Source organism: Antechinus flavipes, chromosome 1, assembly GCF_016432865.1.
Source record: "Antechinus flavipes isolate AdamAnt ecotype Samford, QLD, Australia chromosome 1, AdamAnt_v2, whole genome shotgun sequence".
Taxonomy (NCBI): domain Eukaryota; kingdom Metazoa; phylum Chordata; class Mammalia; order Dasyuromorphia; family Dasyuridae; genus Antechinus; species Antechinus flavipes.
The window spans coordinates 166,191,341-166,204,749 of NC_067398.1; the positions used below are offsets into that span (position 1 = coordinate 166,191,341).

A 13,409-nucleotide genomic window follows, 5' to 3' on the forward strand; every position below is an offset into this window, starting at 1 on the left:
TTTGGACTGAAAAAAAAAACAAAAAATAGCTAATAGGGTCTAAGATAAATAAGTAGAGATGTTAAGAGATTACTTAGTTGACTGGGATAAATTCAGACCATCAAGTTCAAATAAAAGACATCATAGGGTAACAAAAAACTGCCAGATGTAATAGTTGATTTTTTGCCATTGATTTTTGAAAAACCATGGAGTACACAGAGTTGAAGTAGAACAGTTATAATCCTGATAATTTTTTAAAGACAGATACCAGTGGTTTCTGAAAATTATAGGCCAATGAGCTCGATTATGATTCCTGGCAAAATTCTAGAATAACTTATAAAAAGCATGGTTAGTGAAAATCTAGAAAAAGAAGCCATGATGCCAGAGAGCCAGTGTCGACTTCATCAAAAGCAATCTATGCCAGACTAACACCATTTTTCTTTTGAAAGAGTTACTAAATTAGTAGACCAGAACAATGCTACATTGTAGAGAGCCTAAACTCTGGAGAAGATATTGAAACAAGGTGTTAACTCAGTGAATTGATAAAATAATGGTTCTCTAGTTCACATATATACTTAGCACTTAGTATGGTGATATAATGGTTCTCTAAATTCACACACAATCAGTATGCTGTAATGATGTAATTACAATAAGGACTAAGAAGGACTGGAAGGAAAACATTCTATCTTTGACTAGTCTAGTGGTGGCTGTCCTGCCTCCTTTACTAAGACCAAGGACTCGGGCTGGTCCCGAGATCGTCCAGAAAGCTAGCTTGAACATTACACTACATGGCTGTACATTTTGCCTAAATTTTTAGCAAAGCATTGGTTAATTACTTTCTTAGTCTTGTGGACAAGATGTAGTCATGAAGGCTAGATGAGAATAACTGTTGATTGGCCAGATCCAAAGAGTAATAGCTAATGAGTTGATGCCAACTTGAAAGGTGATCCTTAGTGCAGTGCTCTAGGTAGGTGTCTCTGTTGGGTCTTGTGCTGTGACATTTTTATCAGCAACTTTAGAGAAGCAAGGAAGGAAACAATCATTTATTAAATATCTGTCATAGTCATGTACTGCGCCTTATACATATTGAGTTTTATACTCACAGTAACCCTGAGAAGTAGGGTTTTACTATTGGGAAGTAGCTATTACTACTCCCATTTTACAGTTAAGGAAACTAAGGCAGAGCTTATGTGACTTACCTTGGATCATACAGCTAGTTAAGTATCTAAGGTTGATTTGACTCCTATCCACTGTGTCAACTAGCTGCATCAGAAGACATAAAAAATAAAAATCCATAGATGACAGAGAGCTTGGAGGATAATTAAATCAGGATCCAAATGGAATCTTTAGTCTCCTTACTCTCAGTTTTGCATCCTCTCCAATTTGTCCTCTACCTAGTCACCAAAACAATCTTTATAAATTATAACTTTGACCCTCTCATATGAGTAAAAATCTTCAGTGCTTTCCTGTTGCTTTTAGGAAAACTGTACACTCTTCAGTTGTGTCTAAACTCCTCCCCAATTAGACTCTAGCCCAGAAAGGCACTCTCTTCTCACCTTAGCCTCTTAGAATCCTTAGCTTCTTCAGTTAAGACATTCCACAGGAAAACTCTCCCTCTCTCCTCATCTTGCATTGCCATTCCTAATTATTATATAATTATATAAGTAGTCTTTGATGGTAGGGAGTTATTTTTTCTTTTTATTTTGTGTCTATATCATAGCTTAAATAAATTATTACTGAATTGAATTGGATTGTTGGGTTGATTCTAATAACATGAAATTTAATGGGGATAAATGAAAGACACTTGAGTTCAAAAAACTAATTTCTGAGATACAAGATGAGGGATGTAAGTAAATATGATTGTTTGTCTAAAAATAATAATTGGTAATATTTACATAGTGCTTTAAGGTTTACAAAGTACATTACATTCGAACCTGAGGGTTTTAGGAGTGTACAAACTCAACATGAGACAACATTGTGGTATGGTAATTGAAAAAATCTAATATATCCTTAAATTGCACTGAGAGGGAAAGGATTCACACGAGGGAAGTAATGTTTTTGAGTGATGTGCCATTGCAGATGTAGTCTGTGCTAGTCATTCCATAATATGCAGTGCTGGATCACTACATCTTGATAAGATGAAAAGTATCCAGATGAGGACATTGGATAGTAAAAGACCATCAATTTATTATTATGAAGGACTAGCCAGAGAAAATGAGTATGTTTAGTTTACAGAAGATTTAGAGGAGAACTGATAGCTATCTTCAAATATTAGAAGGGCTGTTATATGGAAGACAATGAATTATACTTGTTTTGGCCCTATTAGTGCAGAATTATGAGCACCAAGGAGAAGTTACAGAGGGATAAATTTAGATTAGAACCAGATAATTGCTGTGGGGGAAGAAATAAGTTCTCTTTCACTTCTTCAAATTAAAGCTGGATAACCACTTTTAAAAACACACACACACACGTATGTATATGTGTATACACATATATTTGTGTATATATACCTGAGTATGTATACATATAATATACATAATTCTTATATGCATGCATATATTCTTCTTCAGATTTAATTGGCTTAGAGAATTATAGAAGTTCCTTGGTCAGTCCCATATACTTTGTTCTACCCTTCACTTTTCTGTCATCTTCCAGTTTAAAATTAACGTAAGATGTCTTCTTCCATTTTATTCCCTTTCTTCGAGCAAGTTTCAAGGTCTCTTTTGGAAACTGTTATTTCCTATGATTCCCATGAATATTCTCTTCCGACTTTCCTTTTGATGACTTTCTTTAGCCGGAATGTCACTTATCCTGCTTTTGATTTTTTTCTTCCCCAACAACAACATTCATCTTACCTGATCTAGTATAAACTCCTCACTGGCCATTTTGATTCCAGTTTTCTTTCCTTCAGTTAAATTGTTCCTTTGCTTCCTTTGATTTTTTGTTTACAAATTTGACCATTTTCCTTCCCTTCCTCTTATCTCCACTTATGGAAACCTCCACTCCCTTTTATTTTCTTCTTCAACTTCATATTAGTCATTCTAACTTTCAAGGCCCTCCATCAGTTTGCTTCTACCCACATTGCCCCTCTCACTTTACTCACTGCCCACTCCCTTCACTTCAGTCAAACCTCCTGGGCCCTTTTGTTCCATTCTCCCACTCCCACATCCACCCCCAAAGCCCTTTCCCTGCTGTTACTTATGCCTAGAATATCCTCCCACTTCATCTGTCAAGCAGCCTCCTTTCCTTTTTTCAAACCCACCCACAGACTCGTGTATTTTTCTAGGACACCCACCCCCGACCCATCCTAAATGGATTGGGGGTGGAGTAGGATGAGGGATGAGATTTAGAGAGAGGAATTTGCAGGGGGGCCCTATTATTTTCCACAATCCATATATTGCTTTAAGAAAGAAAAAAAAAAGAAATTGCTGGTCTTGCTATTAACACAAAAGCTTTCTGAATGTGGTTTCAATGTTTTATATTTGTGGGCATTTCTAATGATAAAAATCAATCAATAAATAAGAAAGTTATAAGAGCTCCTCGATGAAGGCTTTTTATTCAGTGTAGGTCATGAATTAAACAATTTTTTTTTTTTAAATATCAGGTCACCTTGCAGAGTTTAGAAATTTAAGCCACAGGAAATATACAGAACCTTCAGAATTATCTTTCTGCTTTAGCTTTGAATTCAAACTTAGAATTTTCATTATTTTGTGTAAGGGCAAAGGAGTCTGGAAATAGTGAAAATTATTCCAATTGTTGTATCAGCTTTCTTCCTAGTACTTCACTTTGGCACAAAAGTAGTTTTGTCTGAGAGAAACTTTTGTAGTGAAGCTTTGGGTGAAGCTGATATAGTCTAGGTTTTAGGAAGTGATACAAAAATGATTTTTTTTTTGTTTTGGTGCTAGAAGGAGGAAGGACTTTTATCACACCAATATATCTCTATTTTAAATGTAAACAAGATAAAGCAGGCTTTAAAAATTCTTACAAAAATACTTTCATTGGATTATGCTTATACACACAAACACCAAATATAATACTTGTATTTTTAAGATGCTCAAGAGATGCATAAATTGTCTTTTTAATAAATTGTCTTTTTTTAAAAATAAAAACTAAATCTCATCAATATTTTGGTGACCTATACTCAATGTATTAATTACTTCAGTGAAGTAAATTCTTCTTATTCACTTCCACTTTATTATTAGATTTACAAATCTAAACACATTCAACATCAAATCCCTCAAATTAAAAGAGAAGTGTTTGGAACCTGCTGCTATTTGACTCTCATCTTCAAAATCTTAAGTTTAGACTTTCTTTGGGCTAATGTAGAATAAATTACATTTTAAAAATGATTTAATATAAACATTTTAAAAACTGTGATCTGTTGGCATTCAGAATTAATGGGATTTATTTTTCATCCATTGTAGTTTCTAGAAATTTGCTTGTTCAGATTTTCCTGGCATTAATGAGTTAAAAACATAAACCTTTTGTGTCTTTAAAATGAAATAGGCCCCTGGTATTTCTTGCCACTGAAAGAAGAGTCACTTGCTAAACAGATTTCTAATTGCTGTGTATTTTTCTTCACTTTTGTAATCACCAGGTTCTCTCATTCAAGTCCCTTCAGTTGAGAGGGGGAAACTTAGTAAAGTTCGCCTGGGCTCATTGTCTTTGAAAAAAGAAGGAGAAAGACAATGCTTCTTATTTACAAAACACTTTTTAATTTGTACAAGAAGCTCAGGAGGAAAACTGCACCTACTCAAGGTACTGTTTTTATATAACTAACCCATATACAACCTACATTCCTATAAGAAATCAGGTTTTTTAAATGACAAAATAGCTTTCTAGCATTCAGAATTATTTCAGCAAGAATTCTTACTCAAGTAGAAGTTATGAAATAATGATTAACAGCAATATATTTTGCCTTTTTGTTACTTGGATTCAAAATAATGGAAATTCATTTTAAAGTGTTTTGCTAAAAAAAAAAGTGGGATTAAATTCATAGGCTTTCCATCAAAAATTATTATTAGTTGATGGTTTTTGAGCCATAATAAAACTTTCTCAGATGCTTGGAGGGTCATCTAATTTAGTGAGGTAGAAATTTGCTAAATGTTCAATTAGTATGTGCCTTACATTATCTCTGCAAACAAGAGGGGAACTATCTAAAGCAAAATAGACGTGATTTTTTTCCATTCCCTGGACTATCATTTGTGAATTGTATCTCATTGATGAGTCACCCCACTGATGAGTTGTGGCCTCTTTGAAGCTGCTATCAGGGTACTTCTCAGTGCACTGAAGCATACTTTGCAAACATTTACCTTGTTTGTGTGTAAAAGGAGGGACTTAGCCAACGGAAAGGGCTATCTCTTAGTCAGGAAGACCTGGATCCCAAGTGTAGCACTTTACTCAGGTTTCTGTAATCTTGGGCAAATTACATCACCTTTTCAGTGCTTAAGGCAAAAATTCAAGGATTTGTTGAGCAAGCAAAGTTGATGTTATTTGAGGGGTGGGATAAGAAGTGTTTCCTATACTAGTTAAAACATGTCCATTTTCTTTCACTAAAAATTATGTATACAGTGTGGAAGGGAGAAGAGTTGGGTGAATGGGAAAGGGAAAAGGGGAGAAGAATAGAAAAGTATCTCTTCAAGGTTGGTATCTTTTTTTAAAAAAATATGTTGATTATGGCATAGATTTGAAACATTTTATCTTCTCTCACTTGAGAAGATCTCACTTGAGATCTGAAATAATAGAAATTTTAAAACATAGATTTCTAACTGCTAGAACCCTCTGACTAAGAGTGATTTGTTTCTACAGACAGGCGGTGTTCTCTCTCTCATAGAATGCACCTTGATTGAGGAGCCTGATGCAAGTGAAGATGATTGTAAGTCAGTCTGCTGCTTTTACTGAGTTTCAGCTCAAGCTGGAGACTTTTAAAATAGTGTAACTGTTTATATTCCATCACTGAAATGATATCCATCTTATGAGTTCTAAGAATGTGGAGTACAAATAATACTTTTTTTTCTTCCTTTTCCTGAAGATATGTAGTTTGAAAATGCGAAAGAGAGAAACGAATTTTTTTCCTTTTTTTATTTTATGGGAATATTATTTAACTGTTACTTGTGCATCTTTTAGAACTATTATTGAGTTTATATTATACTATATTTTTCCTCTGTGGCAAATGAGGTCATTTTTTTTGACAGCTGAAAGGAAAAAGAAACTGAATTGGCATATGACAATTGTACCGTTTTTGAGTAGGGTAAAGCATTAGGCCATAATATCAGGAAAATTAGCCATGACCCACACCTGCTTTGAAACCTTGCTCAATATATTCATTCATCTTCCCTAGGACTCAGGTGCCTTATCTGTTTAATGGGAACAGTAATTCTTACACTTTACAGAGAGATGTGTGAAAATAAATGTAATCATAAGTGTAAAAACATATTCAAATTTCTAAAGAGTTGTACTGACAAGGGAATGTTACGGTTTCTGTACCTGATAACATGTTTCTTCTCTGTATTAAGCAAAAGGTTCTGGGCAAGTATTTGGACACTTGGATTTTAAGATTGTGGTGGAACCTCCAGATTCTGCTCCTTTCACAGTTGTCTTGTTAGCGCCTTCTCGCCAAGAAAAAGCTGCCTGGACAAGTGATATAAGTCAGGTGAGTCAGGTGCTTTTCTCACATTTGGAACTGTTTTTTTGATTCTTTTTGTATTAACAGTTGGAATAGTACCTGAAACATAGTAGGTACTTAATAAATATTTATTGATTGATTCATACTTCTGGATACTCATCATACTTTTTTTGTATTATAAATACAATGGTATCTTTTGAAAGAAAAAAATTTACTTAAAATGCATCATTGCATATTGGTCCTTGTTTATTTACATGAAATGAAAATATAGTCATTTTATTAAATACAGTTGATCAATTGTGATAAAATTACAGTCAGAAATTGTGAATTTGGGATGAGAAGCCACAATCACATTATGACAAAAGTGCCTTAAAGCTTATCTGTTGTAGAAAGCTACTTCTGTGAAGCTTAATTAGTGGTTCGGGATTTGTCATCTAAGAAAAAGCTTGCATGTTCATTATTAAGTGGAGAAGGAAAGCAGAAAAGATTCTTTCATCTCTGATGTAATTGATGTAGACTATCTGGTTATCTTGGCCCCGACATAGAGAAATGCAGTAATTTCACAGCATAGCTAGTTTTTATTCATTAAGGAGGCTGGATTCTCTTGAGATATTGGTTAAGTTAATTGATTAAGTTAAGCTCCAGAAACATGGCATGAGAATCTAATGTTGGGAGAATATTTTCAAAAATATTGTTTAAATATTAAAATATTTATTTCTAGGCTGTAACAATGATATTAACACTGTTGTCTCATAAAAGAGAAAGTATTAATACTGTTTAACATTGTAGGAACAGTTCAAAGACATACAAAAAAAGTTTAAATAAAAAGCAAAATGTACTGAGTCTCCTAGATATTTTGTTGTTTTGTTAGTAGAAGTTATTAGGTAGGTGGTGAAAATGTATACTGCTATATTAATTCTAAGGTGGTTCCTTTTCTTAAAAGCTTAAGTAATAAGGTAAATGGCTAGCAGTGAAGCCAGTTTTTTTAGGATTAGAAAAAGGAAATCAAAACTTAGCTTCTCAAAGTTCTATTGCCCTTTTGGTTTGATCTCTTATCCATTCATTTCATTTGCTCATTCAGCAAACATTTCCCAAGTACCTACGGTATACTGATTATACTGAGCTAAGCATGGGAAGGTAAAATGTTTAGATAAGACACCATCTTTATATTCATGAAGCTTACTATCAAGTAGTTCATTACTCCTCTTATTATCTTTATAATCATGCTGCCTAATTATTAAGATAGCAGACTGAGAGTGGTAGAATGAGAACATGTAGATTACAAATACAATTCATATTGTAACAAATTATAAATTAATAGGATCATTCTATCTAAGCAGAACCAAGTGTTTATAATCATGAAATGGAAAAGATATTAGAACCTAAGCTGAGCACATTCTCTGACTGCTCTGAATGTGCCTGGTCGATAGTAATGGTGCTGAGGAAGGGCCTTTTGGAAGATGCATTTCAGAACAGGAGAAGGGAATTATTCTAGGAGGAGACATGGAGTAGGGACTCTGGCATGACCAAATAGCGTGAACTTCTATCAGCTGTTTTTCAAGAGTTAAATTACCTGAAAGATACAACTAATAAATCTGTTCGCCAAAACAAGCTGAAACATCATTGTCTGTAAGATAAAAAGAGAGGGAAAATTATGAGAAGATGGGAAGGAAGAAATTTCACAATTAATAATAATAACTATGAATGTAAATGGGATGAAATCAACCTTAAAAAAGAAGAAGAGTAGTAGATAGATTGGAAAGCAGAATTCAACTATGCTTGAAATATAAAGGTACACACAATTAGAACAAGGAGTTGAAATAGAATTTTATTTTAGGGGAATTAGGAAAACAAGAGTATCAATCCTGATCTTTAAAAAGTCAAAAACAAAACTAAAGAGTACTTAATTAGTTAAAAAGCGATGCCTAAAGTCAGCATAGATGATGATATAATTGAGATAAGAACTGGATTTTATGGGTATAGAGAACTTCCACTCTCAATGGAGGTCAACACTTGCTCTGAAATTGTCTAGCAGGGGTGGCACACTAGTGCCTGTGGACCACATTTAGCCCCTTATCTGTTTTTACATTTCCAAGAAGCTGACTGGTTTTTTTAATTAGTAAATAAATTTTTTATGTTTAAAAATATGAGGATCAAACAAAAACAGCTTGCTGAAGGTCATAATTTGCCCACCACTATTCTACACAACAAAGAGTTGGGTAGGAAACTGTAAGGTTAAGAAACTTGTTTAAGCTTGTACAGTCAGTATATGTCAAAGGTAAAATTGATGGAATAATGTCAACACTTAATATTTAATACTTAAGGTAAATATATTGAATGGCATGACATTTAAGTTTAAGTGAATTATAGGAAGAAACAGACAACAAAACTATGATAGTGGGATGTCTCAATGAATACTTCCTAGATGTAGACAAAGCAAACAAATAATAAAGAAGAAAGAATTTAAAGTCCTGAATAGGACTTTTAGAAAAGATATATGATGCCTGTTATTGAAAAGCAATAGAATGGAATATATCTTAAACTCTATATGCCACTTTTACAAAAATGTTAACATGTGTTAAGACATAAAAACCTTACAAGAAATGCAAAAAAAGCAGAAATACTAAAAACATCTTTTGTTGATCACAATACTATAGTAATTATAATTATAAAGGACTTGTAAAGAAAAGATTCAAACTAAAAGAGATATGAAATAATAATTCTTAAAAATTGATAGGTCAAAGAATAAATCATAAATATCAAAGAAAAGATACTTTTATGAAAGAAAATACCAATGAGACAGTACACTAAAAGTTTTGAGACATTAATCTGGACAATCCCCAGAGGGAAGTTTATGTCTCAAAGCACTTCTATAATATTTGGGAGTCACTCTACCAAAAAATACCAAGAAATAGGAAGAAACTATATGTGGTATATGTAACTGATAAAACATCCCCAGATTTACTTGTTTGATTTGTATTGGTATTAGTAGGTTGGGTTCCCAGAAGAATGGCTTCTATTTAAGAGTATTAAGGTAATTCTCCTACTTTCTTAGTTGAGAACCTTACCTCATATTTTATTAAAAAAAAAAAATGCCATTCAAGCCATTCACCATAAGCTTCTTCTTCTCCCTTCTTCCTCATCTCTTATCACTCAGATACTTTCTGCCACTCTCTTCCTTTACCCTTCTCATGAAATAAAGTGACCTTATCTGTTATGAGTTCAAATGTTGGAGTTCTTGTTCTTCTCAAAACACAGCCGGTTTAGTTTAGGGCCCTCCGAATATCTCCAAATCCAAAGGTTCTGTCCGTTAGCCTCTGCCTCTGCTTTCTTCAGCCTCCAACCAGCACAGAGATGGAATGAATCTCTTGTTTCCTTCTCTTGGAGCTCAGCTAGCTTTCTGGTGAGTCTTTCAGACCAGCTTGGTCTCAGTGGGGGGTGTGCAGGAGCCCAGCCACCTACCACAGTGGTGTGAGATGAAGATGAATCTGGTTGTCCACTGAACTCTCACTCGTAGCTTTATCCTTTGAAAACTCTTCGTCTGCCACCAGCCAGCCAAGTGGAATATATTCTGCCTTGCCTCGGAGAGAGGCCTTCTGGCATAATTCTGCAAAGTGCTCTCTGTCTACACCAGAGTTGCTCCTCTCCAGTCCAGCTGAACTCTTCTCTGCGACCAGCCAGCCAAGTGGAAAAAATGTATTCTGGAATAGCTCTCTCGCCTTATATGTGAATCTTCTGAGAGAATGGGATTATGGGTTTTCTCCCATAGTGCTCTCTGGCCCAAAGAGCTTTAAGGGAGGTGTGAACACAAAGGTGTAAACACAAGCATTGTACTAATTATTTCTACTTAGTACCTTGTTTCAGGTTCTGGCCAAAATCTTCTTGTAAGATTAGATCAACTCTAATTAGTTAGCAGTTTGTAAGGATTCCAACACTATCTATCTGTAACCTCCAACAGATTGCATCCCCTATCATCCCCACTTTTCCAATATTTTTAATCTCTGTATGCACATTTCCTACTGACTACAAATATTCTCATATCTCCCCATTCTGATAAAACTCTTACTAATGTTAACTAAATATAGTATCACAAGTCTATAAGATATTACTTTGCAACTAGATTAATTGCAAAAGAAATGAATATGCATGCCCCTAGACCAGGGCAAAGAATTCACAATTCAAACAGAAGTTTGAAAATTTATAAAATTGTGACAAAGAGAGGAGGAGGAGAAATAAAGATCTTCACCTAAACAGGAGTGACAAAGGAAGAGAAATGATGAATAATTAAGACAGCAAAAGCCACATTCTTTTCCCTTGGGCAGTGTTAAAACTATGAAGACAAGGGTCCCAGTTTCATAAGTAGTTTCCCATCTACTACATACTGATGCTTGTCTTCACTCCTAAGGACATTTGAGAAGTCTAGCTTGGGGTAGAAACAACAAATTATGTCAACTTGGAGTTGGGATAGGGTTCATCTTTATTGAGAGCCTCATTAATACTCTGCATCCAGAGCATCTGAAAAATATGTTAACTGAATAGGACAAGTTCAGGGGATCTCTAATACTTGATTCTTCCTTTTCTATTAATCATCATCCTTTTTTCTTCTGACTTTTATAGATAAAGACCATTTACAAATAGTACTTCGACTCTTTCTCTCACTTTCTTTTTAATCCTTTTCTGTAGTGTTCTGGTTAGCTTTCTAGAGGTCTTAGGACCAGCCTTGTTTTCAGCAAAATAATCACCACGAGAATAGTCAGGGATAAAATCCAAAAGTCTTTATTGGCTCTTTCACAGTCTGTCTCCTTGCCTGAGGCCCAGGCTAGCTTTCTGGAGGGCCTTCATAATGGGTCTTGGTTTCAGTGGAGGAAGCAGGAGAGCTAATGTGAAGGTCTCTGTCTTGAAGTCTGCTTCTGGCTGAGTTTGTCCCCAGTTTATATGTAATATTACAATTATATCGTTACAGTATATTGAGTATAAACCAATCATTATATCACTAAGAAACCATTATTTATTGTAAGATTAAATCAATCATACTGAACTGAAGGAACTCCCATGTTAAACTAGATAACCATTGTCTTATCAATGCCACTGAGTTAATACCTTGTTTAAATCAATAATACTAAGCCTTAAGTATATTTCTCCAAAGTTCCTGTCCTTTACACTTTTCAATTCAGCTTCCAATCTTACCTCACCAATTCTGCTCTCTCCTAAGTTATTAATGAGCCAAAATCAAAATGGTGCCAAATATGATGTCTTTTCTCAATGTTCATTCCCTTTTACACCCTTGTTGATTACTCTTTCTGCCTTGTATTCACTTCTTTTTGGTTTTTTGAGGACACTAAATTCTCCTGGTTTTCTCCTACCCATCAAACTCTTCCTTTTCAATCTCTTTTGATGGATCCTTATCTAGATCATGCCTTATAATCAGGTGCCTCAAGGTTTGATTCTGGGCTCTTTTCTTTCTCTATAGCCTTTCACTTAGTGACTTCATCATCTCCCAGATGATGCTCAGATGTACCTTCCTGCCCCAAACGTTTTGTTGACCTCGATCTTATATCATGAGTAGCCTTCCAGACATTCTAACATATCTTCAACTGAACTCAACTTCAATCTTTTCCCCGAACCACTTCCTTTTTTTCCCTGCCCCCTCCCTAATATAGTAGAGGGCAAGCTCCATCATTTCACTCTCTCAAGCTCTCACCCTAACAGTCATCATTGCCTGAAACCTGGACTACTCCAATGAGAATTGGTGGGTTCACTTGCCTTGAGTATTTCCCTACTCCAATTCTCCATTTAGCTCCCAAACTGATTTTGCTAAAGGAAGGTTCTACCATGTTGCCCCCCACCAACCCCTTTAATAAACTCTAGTAGCTCCCTGCCATCTCCAGAATAAAATACAAAAACCTCTAGCATTCAAAGCTCTTCATAACCTAGTCCTGTCCTACTTTTCCAGTCTTTTCACATCTTATTCCCCAAAACATACTCTTTAATCTAAAGATACCACCTAGCAGATCTTAGAGAGACACTCCATCTGTCAGCTCCGGTCATTTTCTCTGGCTTCTTTTCTCCATTCTACCTGATGACTTCCCTGATTTCCTTTAAGTCCCAGCTGAAATCCCAACTTTTACTGGAAACTTTTCCTAACCATTTCTAATTCTAATGCTTTCCCTCTGTTAATTATCTTCTATCTATCATATAGATAGATATTGTAATGAATAAAAAGTTTGAGGGACATAATTTCTGGGTAATTAAATATTTTATTAATTATAACTAGTGAATAATTAAAGGATGGTCATTTGGCCATCTCTTGTGAACCAAAAATAGATCATGGTGGCATCTTAATGCTTATATGTCCTTGGAAGAGTGAGTGTTCCAGAAAGGTGGTAATCAACGCTGGTTAACAATTAATGAGAAGAATGACTATCATAATGAGAAATGGATCTATACTAATGAGGGGCTAGGGGATATGACTTTGATTATGTCATTCTTACTCCCAGACCACCCCCAGTGGGGGCAGTCTAGATAAAGGATCTACCTCCTACCTAAGTCTGAGTAGAACCCAATGAGAGTTCCCAGTTAGGTGTTGAACAAGATTGGGAAAAATGTTAATCCAATCTTGTTATCAGTCCTATTCTTCATATGCAGTTTTTACCTAGTAGAAAATTAGGAAATAGGAAAGGAAAAAGAAATCCTGGCTTTCTCTAATAATAACTGGTTATTAATATAAGAGAAGCCATTTCATATCTATCTATCTGTAAAAATAATGATCATATCATTATTTCAGGAGTCCTCAAACTACGGCCCG

The 13,409-nt window shown here is 34.9% G+C and overlaps 1 protein-coding gene across 3 annotated transcripts in view; it reads left to right on the plus strand.

The window, feature by feature from the left end:
• Nucleotides 1-13,409, plus strand: part of RASGRF2 (Ras protein specific guanine nucleotide releasing factor 2) — a 305,151-nt gene that overhangs the window by 145,708 nt on the left and 146,034 nt on the right. For all 3 annotated transcript variants that reach the window (XM_051992842.1, XM_051992826.1, XM_051992833.1), the window contains exons 10-12: nt 4,577-4,737; nt 5,788-5,854; nt 6,495-6,631. In XM_051992842.1, coding sequence (XP_051848802.1) covers nt 4,577-4,737; nt 5,788-5,854; nt 6,495-6,631 — 365 coding nt within the window. The remainder of the gene's footprint in view (nt 1-4,576; nt 4,738-5,787; nt 5,855-6,494; nt 6,632-13,409) is intronic.